This window comes from Delphinus delphis, chromosome 8, assembly GCF_949987515.2.
Source record: "Delphinus delphis chromosome 8, mDelDel1.2, whole genome shotgun sequence".
Classification (NCBI taxonomy): domain Eukaryota; kingdom Metazoa; phylum Chordata; class Mammalia; order Artiodactyla; family Delphinidae; genus Delphinus; species Delphinus delphis.
The window spans coordinates 63,079,101-63,095,786 of record NC_082690.1 but is presented as its reverse complement, the minus strand read 5'-3'; the positions used below and the strand labels follow the sequence as shown (position 1 = coordinate 63,095,786).

The 16,686-nt window shown below is 48.8% G+C and overlaps 1 protein-coding gene across 1 annotated transcript in view; it reads right to left on the bottom strand.

Moving 5' to 3' along the window:
• SYT9 (synaptotagmin 9) overlaps nt 1-16,686 on the bottom strand; it is a 183,756-nt gene that overhangs the window by 28,287 nt on the left and 138,783 nt on the right. The window contains exon 6 of the mRNA XM_060017302.1: nt 15,284-15,413. Coding sequence (XP_059873285.1) covers nt 15,284-15,413 — 130 coding nt within the window. The remainder of the gene's footprint in view (nt 1-15,283; nt 15,414-16,686) is intronic.

Sequence of the window (16,686 nt, the reverse complement as noted above, 5' to 3'; positions counted from 1 at the left end):
AAACGCTCACATTTCCTGCTTCCGAAAAAGAAAATCCTGCTCTCAAAATCCTTCACCCTTTTCTAGCAACTGGCCTGACCTACCTTCGCCTTTCAGCCAGGACACTGGAAGGAGTTGTCCGTATTCATTAACTCTAGTTCCTCGGGCCTTGTCTGTCTCCAGTCTGGACGCCCCGCGCCCGCCTGGCGACACCCCAGCTCTGCTGAGGATGCCCTGCTCAGGGGAAGGACACACACACAGACCAACGCTCAGGGGAAGGACACACACACAGACCAACACTCAGGGGGGCCAGCCGCGCCCTGTGCGCACAGGAGGGCTGCGGTGTTCTATCCTTCTCTAGATAGCTGAAGAATCTGAAGGGGGCAGAGGAGCAGTGTCTAGTGACGAGGAATGATTTCAAGATATCGCACGGTTTAATGTGCGGTTGATTTGAACAGATTCTGTCCCAGGCTGCTCGGTGACCTGACATGGACCGTCTCCACGTGACCCTGCCTCCCGTGTCTCTCTCCGGTCCTCGTTCCCCCCTACTTCTTCCTTGTTCAGAGGACACCCATCTGTCTGAGTGCCCTTTATGACTGCTGCTCCAGAATTTTCTCTTTCGGTCCTCACTCTCGGCCTCGGCAGGGAGAGGGCTGTAATAGGAGAAGCCCGCCCGTCTGAATCCAGGTCCCCTCTCCCCTCAGTGGGATCACAGTGGAGTCTGAGACGCGGGCCAGCAGACAACACCTGCAACCTCCCTTAATTCAGGGACAGCTTCCCTCTGTAAAGCTTGGTGCTTCCTGACGTGCTCTTCCCCGAGGGATCTGGGACTTCAAATTCAGGCTAATTAGCCTTTTGTCAGCAGATTATGGGCATCAGCATTTTCATTTAAAGACCAGGTGAACCAATCTGCCTCCTTCCTGTGGCCGTGGGCCCAGAACAGAATCGGACTGGCTGCCAGCTCGGAGAAGGGTAGGAGCTAGAAGCGGCGCGTGCAGGCGTGTGTGCACGTCTGGGGTTAAAGTCACAATATACCTTCCAGAAGAGCATCTTTTGGAAGGTAACACGGGAACAGTAAGATTTGTCAAATTCTACTGCTTTGGGCACACAGTGAACCTCCTTAATCTCCCCTCTCTCCTGTCAGCTCCTTCTTCCCTGAGCCTTACCCCAAACACCCTGTCCCTCCTCCGCTGTTCTGCAGCTCAGTGGACGCCAGGACCCTCCATCTGGCCAACAGAGAGGCCTGGTCATCGTCCTGAGCTCCTCTCTCCCCTGATCTCTCAGAACCCTTTGCATGCTTTCCCACCCGTCCCCCCTACTTCTTCCCTCTTCAGGCCTGAACATAGCATATCTTGACTACTCCAGCCCGTGCTCCTCCAGACGGTCAGTGTGATTCTGTTAAAACACACATTTGAGCATGCTCAGCTCTTCTCAAAAATTACCCCAAAGCTCCTTTACTGCCCCAGCAGAAGGTTCAAATTCCTTATCGTTTCCTTCCCTCTCTGGCCTTGTTTCCATCCTTGTTTCTGCGTACCCTGTGTTTCGGTCATCCTGAACTCCTTGGTGTCCCAGGCACCAGCCCTTCTTTTCCACCATGGCTTTGAAGTGTTCACCTTTCTCCTTGAGGTTCCTTTTCCTCTTTGCTCAATGGGAGGATTCCTACTCATTTTCTAGAGCCTGCCTTAGTGGGTCATCGTGTCTCTCTGGTCACCACCCTTCCCCAACGAGTGGTTGGGAACTTTCTTGCCTGTGCTCCCGTACAAATCCCCCACTGTCTCCCTGGAGGCGGGCCCTGCGTCCTCAGGACTTCAGACAGTACCTGGGACCCGGCAGGAGGGGGGAGTCAATGTGGAGCCAGGTACCTCGGGGAACTCTTTCACAGCAGCAACACACACATCCAACAAGAGTCACCACTCCTTCCTTTTGTGGCTTTACCCAACATTCTTCTTCAATTATAAACACACAGTTGGTGTCTCTGTGCTGTTTAAGCATTGTAGGCAAAGCGCAGCTCCAAACCAGAAGGTTAAGATATTTGTGATAGGGCTTCCCTGGTGGCGCAGTGGTTAAGAATCCACCTGCCAATGCAGGAGACATGGGTTCGAGCCCTGGTCCGGGAAGATCCCAGATGCTGCGGAGCCACTAAGCCCGTGCGCCACAACTACTGAGCCTGCGCTCTAGAGCCCGCGTGCCACAACTGCTGAAGCCCACGTGCCTAGAGCCTGTGCTCCGCAATAAGAGAAGCCACTGCAGTGAGAAGCCCGCGCACCGCAACAAAGAGTAGTCCCCGCTCACCGCAACTAGAAAAAGCCCATGCACAGCAACGAGGACCCAACACAGCCAAAAATAAATTTAAAAAAAAGCAAAATATACATATATATTTGTGATACAAATAATCTATTTGTGCTCATGCAAATGTGGCACATGCAGCTACCTACACAAAGAAGCTCAAACCAAGGCATGGTGTTGTTTCCTGACAAAGAGATGTGATGAAAAATCCAGAATTCTGGTCTTTTGGAGAAAACGCATTCTGGATGGCCCTAAAAATGCATGCTGGTTATGATTCCATACTTCCCTCTTAATACTCCCACATGGCATCAAAATTCCACTGGCCCTTCTAAAAGTACACGTCCTTTATTTCACTTTTGCAGAGTGTAGATCGTGACCCGTCATAGGTTTGTGAAATCAATTTCATGGTTGTGACCGGTATTCTTTTTTCTTAATGAAAAGGTTTTTTTCCTCCAAAATGCATCCCATGGATGTGTATTATTTCATGAAACTTTCGTTGCAGTTTTATATGTGTGCGTGTGTTGTGATGTGTAGAATGTCCTTCTTACTGTAAATCACAGCCAAGAGCATTCGAGGCACACTGCTCGATTCCACGTATAATCAAGGACTTAATGAAATACTGCGCTACACCCTACGTTCTAAGTCTCTGTGAAGCACTGGAAATCCCCAAAGCCAGAGAAATGACAAACTTGGAATACCTCCCAAAAGTGATCCTTATTTGAGCATGGAAATAGCATCATCAAAAATGAGTGACTGAAAAGTTGGGTGGAGTTATATATTTTCCCACTTATTCAATGAACAGTCAGGGAGCATCCTTCACTCCCAGATACTACGCTAGGAGCTTTCATACATGTTATATCATTTAATCACCGCATCAGGTATTTAAAAGCAGATACTAGCAGCCCCATTTTAGGGAGGAGGAAACTGATCCTCAGAGAGATTAGGTAATTTGCTCAAGCACAGCAGCTCTAGGAGCCAGAGCCGGCTGTCGGTTCCCCTCCCTTTAGACACGAATGCGGCACAACCGGGCTGGTCCACCAGGACGTTTAACTGGGTCACACCTTCCTCTTTGATTAAATGAATTTGTGCTCCTCAGTTTTTGTCTGCTTCGGACACAGTAGCTCTTGCATTTATCTGTTTTATACCTTCAGTTTCCAAATTAGATTTCGCTTCAGGAAAGAATTCAGGAAAAAAAACACCCAGACTCCAAAAACTGCACAGAGCTGTGTTAAGCAATTAATTTAAAGCTTTAGGTATGCTTCAGTTTGCTAAGAACCACCTTAAATTTGTACATCTGTAGATGCATGTGAACAGCAGATTACAAATAATCTTGAACCTGTGTAGGACCTTCATGGACCCCCCAGTCTGGGAGCCAGACTCAGCAAGTTCTCATATTACAATCCAAATGCAAATCCACGTCAATCCTACTGAAGATTGCCTGGAGCTGTGAAGGTGAACTTGTCTCCTGCCGGCAAAATGGACTCTATTTAAACGTCTTCTATTTCCCTGCTGTCCTCACTCCTCTTCTCCCCCAACACCAAACTCCTTTCCCTATGGCTGGCTGCCCTCCACCACCTCTCTCTCTCCCCCACATCTACCCTTCCTTCAGCTTCTTCAACCACATGGAGGGCCCCTTATACAACCTCCCACCCCACCCCACGCAGCAAGCACATCTCACTCAGAAAAACAGAGCCTTATAGAAACACAGGTCACCTGATGGTCTCTGAGCATGGAGAGGTGGTGATGGTGGAGGGGGCCCAGGCTTAACTTCTAAGCCCTCCTCTCTGGATGGGAATGGGTGAAGCTCTGAGTCTGGCCCAGATAGGTTTCTTCCTTCATAGCTCTGGTTCCCCATCATGCCCTGGCTCATGGAGTCCGCTTCTGGTCTAGACAGCTGACCCACAGATCTGCAGTTGCTCAAGGACGCTCCTGAAGTTCAGAGCCATCCACCTCAACTACAATGCAGGGCTCAGTGCTACTGCTATCATTAATTCTGTCCCTAGTTCCTACTACCAAGGAAGTCCAAACCCAGCAGAGCGGGTCCCCTGGGCTCCCATGAACTCAAACACAACCTGTAAAGACAGTGAAGGAAGCTACACTGGGCTGGGGGGTTTTAGAGAACTATTGGCTTGAAATGGTAAGAGGAACATCTTCTGGGCTGAGGAGTCCTCAAAGACTGCCACGTGCTTCAAAAGTCCTCTTCTTTCCTATTATTTCCGTTCTTGCTTTCAAGCATCTCATCTGGCGGCAGCAGCTGGATCTAAAAGCGATTCCCCTTGACAAAGTGCAGATTTCTCAAGGCCTTTGGTGCCGACTGACGTGCGACAGAAGCAGGACAAGAGGTGGAGAGGATGGAACACCATGTGTGACGGCTTAGACTGCCGGACGCATCAGCGCGACCCGAGGCGCTATCCCTGACTTCCCCTTGTTACCCTGAGGGCGTACCATTTCTCTTACTACTTCTTTCTCGGCAAGGACCCCTGGATTCCTATTCCTGATATAAGATTTAGTTCTAGGTGAGCCCACATTCACGTGGTACTCTGGTTCCATACTTGAAGAGCAATGGAAGGGTCACATTATTATTATTTTTTTTGGGGGGGGGTCACATTACTTTTAAGCAGTGGGATAAGAGCCATTAGCACTCATACTGGGAATGGACGCTCTGCAACTTTAAAGAATGTAAAAATTTTAATGCAAGATCAGATTGTCTCACCCCCAGCTACTCACCTCTGAAGACCCTGTTGACTAGACCCCGCAGGCTGGAGAGGTGGAACTGCAGGCATGTGGCTGCCCTGCCAGCCTTCAGGGTCCTGTGATAACAACCTTCCACAGCCAAGGGGCCTGGGCTCTCAACGCATTCCTGGACCTTCTGTGCCGAAGTCAGTCCAATTCTCACACCCTCACCTCTCCACCAGGCTGACCCCCAGCCTGCCAACCTGAGATCCTGCTTGGATCCTACCTCAATCCTGAACGCTCGCTGTGAGGAGCTCTGCCATCACGCGCTGGAACACAGAAGCCCACCCTGAGCCCTGGCTGGCTCTTGGTTCACTGCGGCCACAGTCATTGTCACTGGGGGGCCCCACTCACTATCTTTGGGTGGAAGCTTCCAGAACTAGGACGCAAGCACCAGATGCTCAGCCTCAGTATCTTGACGACGGACTGTGTAGACCCCTCTGCAGCCAGGCCAATTCCTCCGTGCCCATCTCCCCCTCATGAATAGGTGCTGCCTGTTCCCGTTCAGCTCTGCTCCCCGGTGTGGGCCCGTGTCCAGTCAACAAGGAGGGAGATGCAGAAGAGCCCAAGAAAAAGCATTCTGTTTGTATCCACACCTCCATGTCCCCGTCAGAGACTTCACTAAGCGTTCATAACAGGAAGACCCGGAATGTTTACATTACTTAATTTTCATCAACCTTAATCCCTTTGGATGGCATCTGCTGCCTTGATTGTTCTTATGACCTTTCTCTAGTAAACTGTTTCAACCTGGACACTGACTGTCAGTATGTACACTATTTAAGGAGCTCCACTCAGATCCTGAGCTACGTAGGAAAAAAAAAATCGCACCTTTGTTTTCCTGCTCCTTTTCATTCTAAACAAATGAAATGCAGTACATGGTAGGAGAAAATCACGTGACAGATCCTCACTCTTCAGGAAACTGTGCCTTTTACAACCCAAGGGAGCCATCGTAAGATGGAGAGCTATCTGTGGGTCCTTCAAATCCACACAGCATTTGATTTTTCCTTTGGAAAAATAAGACATAAATGCAAAAGGAAAGCAGCTTTCCCCCTCACTTTATACAGTATTTGTGTCATTAAGAGCAAGAGTCTCTCTTTTGGCCACACAAGCTAATTAACCAAACATTGACAATTTGTTTCATTAGGAAAATTTTACTGAATGTCTGTCCTGTGCCACTTACTTTGGTAGACATTGGACATACCACAGTGAGCAAGACGGATGAGTTGATATCATGACATCTTTGGGGATGGTTCTCTTCACTGCAAGGGAACACCAGTTGGGACAGGGGTGGGTGTTCGCCTATGTCCCGGATATTTTCTGTTTAAAGTAACAGAAATCCTACCTTGTAGTGCTTACGTAACAAAGGAAATGTATGTGCTTACATATTCATAAGGGCCAGAGGTAACACTATGTTCAGGACAGGCTTGATCCAGCAACTCAGCCATATGATCGAGGGTCTGAACTCTTTTTCTCTCTCTATTCTGCCACCTATGGGGTTGGCCTCACCCTAACCCTGCTTCCTCTAGAGGTCCAGAGGGCTACAGCTGTTCCTGTCGTGTATGCTTCTTTACTTATATCCAACAAGAAAGAGACAGCGGCTTTGTCCAAGCATTCACACCAAACGCTCTCTAATGCTATCTGACTGAATCAGCTTAGATAGTACTAATCCCCATGGTTGGCTTGACTGGGTTAGCCCCGGACTAGGTCTTAGTTCCATTACTGGAGCCAAGGATGGAGCCAGGCTCCTTAGAATCCCCAAGGAGAAGTCATGGCCATCAGAAGGACATCCTGCTGTCTGTGTGGGTACCCACAGCACTAGGCAGGCTCCTTGTCAGCCCTCGTTCTGCTTTTTGTTCTTGGGGTGTGTGAACTAAAGCCATCTACCCCAACACAGCCATGTGTCTATAGGATGCACTCCACGTTAACTTGCCTTTACTATTCTATTGGCTTCATTAACATTAACTTTACTATTCCCAGAGACTCTGGCCAAGACAGATGAAAGTTGCAGACAACATTATTGCTCATTACTGGGACTTTCCAGAAAACCAGCAACTCTTCCTTGGAAAGTATCAACAGATGGTTTATACCCCAAAACTCTTTGAATCCTGGTCTCAAAATTCTCACCTTGCTGTGTCCACCTGAACTATTACATCATGATCTTTACCCAACCCTAACCAAGCTTCCCCATCCCCTGAAACATCCCCCATGCCACACTGAAAGGCCCACCTTAAACCATACTTGAAAGTATCGATCAGACCCTGCCCTTCCCCTTCAATTACCAGGTAAGCAGTAAACTCAGCTTTGTCTTTTCAATAGGTTGTTCTGCTGACATTTGGCAGACAGCGTTCAACAGGCACATCCTCTGAAAGACGCATTTCCAGGAGCAGCGGCCTTCTAGACATTCTGTCCTTTGCCATTAACGATGGAAAAATGTTGCCTGCCACATCAGTGAACAAAGGATGTTGGGGAATTCCCTGGCAGTCCAGTGGTTAGGTCTCCCTTTCATTGCAGTGGTCTGGGTTCAATCCCTGGTCGGGGAACTGAGATTCTGCAAGCCACGTGGCGTGGCCAAAAACCAAAACCAACCTTCCCCACCCCCCCCAGCAAAAAGACCACAAAGGATGTTGCAGCCATCAAGCCTTCCCATTACAGCCTCCCCGACGCAGGATGCCCCCCAGCAAACCATCCCCGACAGTGCACCCTGAGGAGACTCAGGATGAGAAAGCACACGATACTGGCCCCAGATAGCTGAGGTGCACATCAAAGGAACGATTTCAGTGAGCCCAGACTCTTGCATCTTCCCTCACACAGAAAAGCGCTAACTTCCTTAACTTGAGATGTTTGGTTTTCTTTAACTAACAGTAATCTTGATGTTCCGACTACCTGGTCTTTGTTGCAAAAACTTCTATGTATCCTGGTTCCTCCCCTGTCTCTTTGGAGCAGTCCCTCAGAGCTGTCAGAGAGGCTGCGTCCTGGGCTGAAACTCTCAGTTTTGTGAGACTATTAAAACATAACTCTCAACTTCTAGGTTGTGCATTTTTTTTCAGTTGACACCAGGATGCTCCACCCTTGCCTTGGCCCCCTAACCCAGGAAGTCCTCTCCTCCCCACAGATAATCACGAGGGAGTGCGGCTCTTTCAGAGGTTGGCATAAGCCATTCTAGTTCATTTCATCCACGGGGGGAAGAACTGGCCCATCAGCCCACAGTATTAGCAGTCACACCGGAATGCCATTCCTGGAGATGAGACTGCTGAAGGCCCAAGCCCACTGTTAGCCACTTTCTTATTTAATGACTATTCAAGTGCGCCGCAGGAACGCTCCAGGGCAGTGACTGCTGGGGCAGGTCATTTGTGAGAGAGGAGAGTCAAGATGCAGTTGACGTTCAGTTTGAGCAGCAACGTTATTTTCCAACACATTGTTATTATCTTTTATACCTCTAGTGTTTACCTTAATGCTTCCGCAGTTTGTATGACTGCTATTTCTACAGACACCTGGAAGAGTTACCGGTTTTGTACCCCAGTTGAAGATGAGAAAACGCTTAGCATCCTTTTTTTTTTTTTTCCTAAACCAGATAATTCTACACAAGAAGGAGGACTTGTTTGGGAAATACTGAATGCTCTTGGCTTTGTTTGCTGACCATGCCCTCCACCAGCTGGAAACACAACGCCCCATTAACACTGACCGTGCCTACTGGTCCCAACTGCATTCTGGTCACTTACATCAACTGGCACAGATTCTAAGAGGTTTGTTACATGTTTTTCAGATCCCCAACATGTAGCACACTTCTTTGTTCTTTGCATTCAGGTGTGCTTCAGTGGCCCTGCTGGTGTTTATGGATATTGGCATACTAAATCCCCCAATGAAAATAGTTTATTTTTTGAAAAAATATAATCTCAATGCTAAGTCCTTTATTTTGTCCAAAAGATGCATTCCCTCTATTTTTCTCTTTTTTATCTTCACAGGTAGGGGAAGTGAATCATTACCTGACATAAAATTGCTGCTAAAATGTTTCCCTGGTGAGAAAAGCCAACCTGTGGGCTAATGTCCTTGTCACCCCTCCTGATCTGTTCTCATTCAGGGTACAGCAGTCTGCCATTCATCGCAGGGATGTCTGTGGTTTCTGCTTCCTCCGTCTCTTATGAAAGAAAATACTGAAGCACTCTAGAACCTGGACACGCATATCATCAGCATGAGGGGGACCTTCATGATTTACTAAGGTGCCTAAGTTACTGTTCTGAATATTTCTCAAGTGCACTCGAAATGCAAAGCCACTACCATCAGAGGGCAGTTCATGGGAACCAAGGGGCGAAATGGTCTCTTCTCACGTCCTTCTCCTAAATGGAGAAAAGGTGATCAAAGCTTGGAGCTTAATAAGGACCAACTCCATTTGAAGAGCCTACTGTAAATTTAGTCCTGATACCTTTTTTTTTTTTTTTTTTTTTAGTCTTGATAACTTTTACATCTTGCTGCGAACTGACTTCTCCTTTGGACTCCTTTGAGTGGGAAACTGTGGGACTTTAGAACTAGAGGAACCCAACTGCTTTCCTTATATGTCTCCTTCATTCATTCTTTCATTCATTCCTCAAATACTAATTTAATACCTGTGTAACAGGGACAGTATTTCCATTCTCCGTAAATCATGCCGTCCCATGCAAAGGAATCAATGTTATATGTTCCTACAAACGGAGGGCAAATAACGTGATGAGCAGATAGGTCAATGACCAGATAGTCCCTACAGAAACAAAAGTCTCCAAAGCCAGGCCTGTCAAGAGAAAAGAGACACATCGAAATCCCAATGTTCCCTCTGCACATTGAGAGGAAACCTTGGAGATCTGAACCTAAGTCATACTATAAAGGAAATCATGCTCTGATACAAAGGAAGGTTCCACCAGCCGGAAAGAGGATGTAGAGAGCCTTTGGTAGGGAGATGGGGGGGCGGGGCTTGATGTGAGGTCCTGGCTTCACCGCTCAGGCTTGAAGTCTCGAGTTTCAGGTGGGTCGAGGAGGAAGGTGAAGGCAGAAATGGCCCCTGTGCCAACATGGGGCTAGAGGAACAGGTAGAAATGGCCACGTAACTTTATGGGCATGAAGAGGGTGCCTGTAATGGCGCTGAGTCTCCTGCAGCTCCTGTGTGTCCCTGAATGCTTGGAAGACGTGGAAAGGAGGTGACAATATTGGCCGACAAAGTTTTTTTTGGGGGGGGGGTGTCCAGTAAGTGAGAAAGTGACCTGTACCAAGGGCTGCAAAGAAAACCTCTCAGGCGAGAGGTGTGCCAAGGCCTCAGAGATCTGCAGGGCAGTCAAGAGGCACAGTGTGGCCTGGTCAGCCTCGAGGGGGTCCCAGCAGCACACGTAGTGACGACGTCATCTGATGGCCAAAGACAAGCTGGACAACACGCCTGGTCAGATGCAAGCACACAGATCTCCCCTTGTCACCAGGGCCTTTGTGCTTCTCTCGCCTAGGCGCCAGCTTGGGAAGGAGGAAGGAGACAGGAGGCAGGTTGCAACTCCCTTGGGCTTTCCCACCCTGTGCCTAGTGCCTGCTTTTTTCCTTCTGGTTTCAGTTTCCTTCTCTGCTGGTCTAGCCCTCACCAGGACCCCAGGCCTACACACACTCAAACTCCCTGATGGGAACCTGATCCAGGTTCAGTTCCAGTCAACCCCTCCTCTTTCTGGGGAATCACTCCTCTTTCCTAACTCTGCTGTGAATAGCAGTTGGCCCAGAGTAATAAAGCTTTTGACGCCCTCACTTCAAAATCTTCTGGGAAGCAGAAGATTGGGGTCACTTGTGTCCATTTCCCTGTCCTGCCGGGGGGACACTTCTCAGCAAGTCTCCTCTCAACACTCCTGCTGGAGTGGGACCAGGTCACATTTCCATGACCCCTGACCTCTGGCAAACTGGACCAGGGGTGGACACTTAACCCAACCTGGGTAATCTTGGGAATGTGTGGACTTTGAAGACTCCAGGGAGGCCCTGGTGGGCACTTGATGGATAGTATCTAGTGCTTGATTAAAGGGCCTGCTAGAGTAACTCCCGGTCGAGTCTGGGTGATGACATTTGCCTTAGCTGTACAGCTCTAAATCTATACCCTTAAGGCGGCAGAGGCTGGAAGTTTCTGCCAGGGTGTACTGTACCACACCTGCCCCTAGTTATGCTGGGAACTGCATAACCCTGAGTTGCAGGGGGCTTCCAGCTCTTTGAGGTGGCCCTGCAGACTGTCAGACTAACCAGGTGCACAGAGAAAATGCTGAGCTTGGAGACAGGAAGATTTGTTCACACCTGAGCACCCTTGAGCAGGACTTTGGGGTTTAGAATCTTACATCTGTCAATCAGGGGAATGCTGCGGACCTTCACTGTGTATTCTGATTGGACTCTATCCCTTATAGAAAAGTAAAAACTGACTTAACCCAATGGTGTCTGTGGTCTGCTCTTCCCACCAAACCAAGTTTACCACTGGCTAATCCAGAGGTCAGGCAGCACTTCACACGGAAGTGAAGAAAGCCTGGAACTATTTCTATTATTGTCCCTGGAGCTGCATGGTGTGGGCCAGCTCCACGTGCAGGGGTGGGAAAGGTGCCGGGATGCGGCCAGGCCAGCACCATCTTCTCTTGGATATATGGAGGAGAGGGCTGTGGGAGCTCTGTCAGAGCTCTGTCATCCCCTGAGGCTCCGTGGAGGGGATGCTCCTGTCCCCAGGGCCCAGGCAGCCCACCGAGGGAATTTACACGGCTTCCCAAGCCTCTGACATCATGGAGAGAAAAGGGAGCGGCACTGGCTGACCTTTGAGTGTGCAGTGAAGCCATCCAGATTCTCTGCGAGAGAAATGGATTTCTGAACTCATTGGCTTTGAAGACTCCATCTGCCACCTGCTCTGGCAAGGTCAGGGGGTGTTGGATGCAGCCCCAAGCAGGCTGCCAGATCTCTGCAGGGCTCAGGGTTCAGTCCTGACCTGGTCCCTCAGCCCCCGGCAGCGAAGAGCTTCTGCCAGGCCAGCCTCCCTTCGTACTAAATCCTAACCACCCCAGATCTTCTCTCTTCTCTTTCTCTCTCATTCATTCTTACACAAATGCTTATGTATACATACACACACACACACACGCACATCCAGAGAAGTGCAACTTAATTGCTGTTTTTGTTTTACAGCAGAAAATTTAACGGTTCTTAGTGTATCAGCAACTTATCTTTAAGGCCAAGGAAGACAGGAGAAAGAACAGAACCGAGATACGTGTGTCTATATCCAGTCAAGTCACAAATGACCCCTTCTCCCAGTGGGAGGTCATGGCTCACCAGCATGTGGGGTGTGGGGTACGCCCAACCTTCCTTTTTCCCTCCGTGACCAACATTATCATGTTTCTTTGTGCGACAGTCCCATGAGGACACACAGCAATCCCTCAGAATGTGGGACATACACAGTAATGGTCATAACTGGGAATTTTACTGAGCATTTACTGGGTGCCAGCCATGGTGCTTCACATCCACTAGATTCTTTAATCCTCACAATCACCCTTGTGGGACAGGCACCATTACAGCCACTTTACAGAGGAGAAAAACTGAGATTCAGCAAGGGAAAAACAAGCAACTGAGCGGCAGCACAGGGATTTGAACCTAGGTCCATCCACGTCAAAACCGCTCTGCCCACGGCCTCCTCCATCCTGACAGCTGTCAGCAAAGCACGGTCACCCCTCTGACACTGCTTTTCATCTCATCCGGTACCCCTGCCCCAATTCCGCTCATAACATGTTTATTCTTAAAAGGGAAAGTATGGCTTCTCCTCTCAGGATGGATCCGAAGTCCCAGGCATGTACTTCAAAGACACATGAAGCAACAGGGCAGGAAAAGCCTTCCTTGGTTTGCCTTTCATATAAGGGACATTTCATTTCCTTAGTTCTGCTGCAACCATTGAGAAAAGACCACTGAATTCGCCGAAGTAATTCTAGCTGCTGTAACAAATGACCCCCAAGTTTCAGTGGTTTAACTCTAAAAACACGTATCTCTCACAAAACTGTCCAACACCGATTTGCAGTAAGCCAAGTGCTCAGGGTTTAAGGCATGGCTCCCGGGCAGCCAGTCAGAGGGTGCTTCCTCCTGGGCAGTGAGGGCAGCCTCCCAGGCCCGCTTTCCACACGTTCCCTCCTGTAACGTGCACGCGCCGTGCTCGGGGCCCTGTGTTCACAGCCCCATCCACAGTCACTCCCTGGCAAGGTCACTGAGACAGAAATGCTTGTGCACACAATCAGGGCTCCTGTCTCAGCCCCACGCCACACCCCTGATCCTCACTCCTTTCCCATTTCCTGTGTCCCGAGAGGCACAGAGCCCTGACAGTCTTTGACACTTCAGGTTACAAATAAGAATGAAAGTCGGCAGTGACTGTAAGGGCGCAAAAAGCCTATCACAAGTGCTCTAACTGCCCCTGCTAGTGACGGGCTCTGGCAGTCCACAGATAGACTCCTCTGAGAATTCCACCAGGAACTGAAGAAGTGATGTGCACCAGTCCCCCGCACTGTGAAGTGGTTCACAGGTTCTATGGTCTCCCGTACGGATTAATTTTGAGCCCAGGAAACAGTCTTCACTTCTACGGCCCAAGGACAGAGGTGTCCTCAAGGAACTGCAAATTAGGAGGGCCCTAGGCTCTCCTTGAGAGACCCTGTCCTGTTCCTCCCCTCCGGCAGGGTCTCCAACAAAGAAAGACTGTCCCTTCATCCCCTGGGCCCTCCTGCCTCTCTATGGCTGCCCTACATGTTTACTTAGACTCTCCTGACTGGCCAGGGCAGCAGAATCCACACTGGCTGAGGCTCTGGTCTTGGCCTCTCAGGATGGCTTTGCAGGGAACAGAGCTGCCTGCTCTGGGAGAGTGAGAGGAAGCTCTCTGCCTGGAACCCATGTTCTCTGGTGTCCCTGTTCCCAGGGGCTCAGGTTCTCTTCGTTTCCCAAGAGCAGGAGGGACTAATCCTTCATGGACAAGCTCATCCAAGCATGACACTTGCTTCCCTGGTGTCCCTGTAGCACTTGATGTAGATGATAACGCTTATGACTGTGCACCTCAGTGATCAGTTTCCATGCCATCCTCTCTCTTATGGTCTATAAGCTCTTCAAGGAGAGGAAAGGTTTCTTACATCTATATTTTCTCTATCTAATATGGCATTTGCCCCACAGAAATGTCACTTAGAGAATGCAATTTATTTCTGAGAGAATGAGTTAGTAAATAAAAAAGAGGGTGAGTCACTGAGTAAGGATGAATGGGGGAAGAATAAATGAGAAGGAAAGGATGGGGGAGTGAGTGAATGAATGAGGGTGGGAGGCAGAACCACGGCCCACTGCCTCCAAGTATCCACTCTCTTCTTCTACCTTGCAACGAGAATCCTGCTTTTTCAGTTGGGCACATTGCCACCGACAAAAAGAATACACTTCCTACCCTCCCTTGCAACCATACATGTCTGTATGACTAAGTTCTGTGACTAATTTAAGTGGAAGTAGCAGTGTTGCATAAGACATCAAAGGAAAACCCTTTAAAAAGGAATGTGTATGCTTTTGGCTCTTGTCTTCACCTTTCTATGGCCTGGGAGATATGTGATGGTTGGCGCTTAGCAGCCATGTTGCTCAATGAGGTGACCTCAAAAAAACCAACCAAACAAAAAAAAAACACCTCACACTGGGACAGGGAAGCAGAAAGACAGAAGTCTAGATCTCTGTCAGCCACAGAGCCACTTTAACAGCCTAGACAACCTTCCTAGACAACCTTCCTCTGGACCTTTTTTATGTAAGAGAGAAATAAATTTCCATTTCACTTGTTATTTTGTGGTTTGTTGACTTGGGGGTTTTTATCATATACAGTTGATACTAACCAGTTTGCCCAGAATCACAGGTTCATGCTACGACCAGTCTCAGAATCCATGCTTCCTCTCTCCCGGTCTCAAGTTTTTTCTGATGCTAGCTGTAAGTCACTCTATGACGGCCTGGACCTCCACACTCACTCAGATCCTGCAGGTGTCCTCCAAATGTCAACCCAAAGCCATAACATGAAATAAGAGGATCTTGATCTTTTTTGAAAACAATCAAAGTAACAGATGATCCCTGATCAATGTTCAAAACATACCAGACTGGCAGGGAGCACAGACTCAATCTCAGATTGAATGCAATACCCAGCAAGCGGTCCCAGGAAATGCAACCAGGGAAACACATCGATGACCATAGACCGTGGTACACTCACATTTTTGGTGGCTCCTGCATTTCAACAGTGAAGCATTTATTCCTCTGCAAAGAGGAGCACGTGGGAGTAGGGTCTTACCTCCACCAGGGAATGCCAGTGTGCAATGGGCTTGCGCGGATACGACAACATCTCACTCCAGTGGTCTCTGCCCAGCCTCTCGGCTTCGTTGCCTACTTGACACACGCCGATGATCTCATTGTGACCTACACTGTGAAAACGGTGCACAATAGTTTTTTCCTGAAATTTTGGTATGTAAGAGCAGCAACTACTCAGTTAAACTGACAGAGGAATTAGGGAAGGGGTGGTCCTTTTCATTCCCTAATTTAAAACTACAGGCCAAGCTTAATAGCCACTAAGACTCGGGTTACAATATTTCACTCAGGGCACAGAAAGGAAGACCAGAATCTGGCCCTCACACGGCTCAGCTGTTGGAACACTGGTGTGGCTTAGCTTGTTCCCAAGAACCTGTGTTGGAAGAACTCCCTGCTGCATGCAAAGGCTGTCACCTCTGGTTCTGGAACAAGATTGACCTCAGGCCTCCAAATCCATGTAATGAAAAGGGGGCCATCTGGAAAGAGTTTCTTGCACTAATGGCTGCTTCATTCCTGCAAGAGGGAACCAAGTATGGGTAAGGGAGAAGCTCTGAGTCTGTCAGCTGTAGCCTTGAGCTCACAAAGGGGGCAGAATGGAGGAGGCTCCTGGATCATCTTGCAACCCCTCTCTTTAGAGAACATGTTGTCTTTTTGTGCTCTTCCCTCCTTCCTTGCAAGCCCAGCTTTGCTTCTTTGACCCAACTTGAGTTCCCTACTGCAGAAATACTCAGCTCCTTTAATACTTAGCTATATTTCTGAAACATCCCTGGGTAGATCTCTGCCTTGGACCATTTCTTTTTTCCTTAACGGTTTTTGGTTAGAAGTCCTTTGCATATATCCAGAATGACATGGCCCATCCTTTAACTCTCTGGGATCCAAATTCACAGACTTCTTCTCTTTCTTTTTCCTTCCTACAAGGATGAGGGATTTTTCTCCTATTTGTGTATAGGGAGCAAGGGGGAGACAAGGGTGGGGAAGCAGTGTGAAGGATATTGGATTCTATGCTCATTAAAATCAGTTGCATGCAGAAGCCCCATGAATTCTGCCATGGATTTTTCCAGGCCAGATTCATGAGTTTACTGAGAATTAAATTGAAGCAGAGCTCACATAATCAGATTTGTCGATGCGGGAAACTTGGCAATAGCTTGAAAAATACTGGCCCAGCCTTCCACGGCTGGTGGGCAATGTCCCCTCCTGTGGCCCGACACTATTTGTGTTGTGTGTCGTCCAGAGGAGACAAGATGAGGTCTACTGCCCAGCGTGGGCTATCACACCCATGGGCAGCTGAGCCAACCCACGTGCCCCCTGGGTTGCAAGACGATTATGCTTCACCCAGGCATCTCTGGAAAGAGTGTTCAGGGCATTGAGGCTGCCTTACTGACATTTCAG